The sequence below is a fragment of the Eimeria mitis genome, genomic scaffold (genome assembly GCF_000499745.2).
Source record: "Eimeria mitis Houghton genomic scaffold, Emh_scaff1054, whole genome shotgun sequence".
Classification (NCBI taxonomy): Eukaryota; Apicomplexa; class Conoidasida; order Eucoccidiorida; family Eimeriidae; genus Eimeria; species Eimeria mitis.
Genome location: NW_013567323.1, coordinates 13,096 through 13,576, shown reverse-complemented (window position 1 = coordinate 13,576; position 481 = coordinate 13,096). Strand labels below are relative to the sequence as shown.

At 31.0% G+C, this 481-nt stretch overlaps 1 protein-coding gene across 1 annotated transcript in view; it reads right to left on the bottom strand.

Annotated features, from left to right (window-relative positions):
* Window positions 1-306: 306 nt before the first annotated feature.
* EMH_0028400 (uncharacterized protein) overlaps window positions 307-481 on the bottom strand; it is a gene marked incomplete at both ends in the record, with an annotated part of 3,359 nt that continues 3,184 nt past the window's right edge. Inside the window, one exon of the mRNA XM_013494149.1 lies at window positions 307-470. Coding sequence (XP_013349603.1) covers window positions 307-470 — 164 coding nt within the window. The remainder of the gene's footprint in view (window positions 471-481) is intronic.

Sequence of the window (481 nt, the reverse complement as noted above, 5' to 3'; positions counted from 1 at the left end):
CAGCAGCAAGAGAAGGACATATATCGTCGATTCAGGCTAGGGGAGAAGCAGCAGACGGAGAATTGATTTCTTTGTTTTTGTTTTATTTGTTTCTATCTTTGTTTTTATTTATTTATTTATATTTTTTGTTTTTATATATTTTTATATATTTTCTTGTTTTTATTTATTTTATGTTTGTTGTATTTGTTTATTATTATTGTTATTTTTATTATTGTTTTTGTTGTTCGTTTTTATTTTTATTTGTTTTTATTTTTTATTTTTATTTTTATTTTTATTTATTTTTATTTTTGTTTTTTTTGTTAGTGTTCATATACACCCACAGTCATTGGGCCTGGGCGGATTCGTTGATGTCGGTGCTGCTGCTGCTGCTGCTGCTGCTGTTGCTGCTGCTGCTGCTGCTGCAGTTGTATATGTTGCTGTTGCTGTTGATGATGTTGCATATGCTGTTGCAGCTGCATATGCATCTGCTGCTGCATATGCT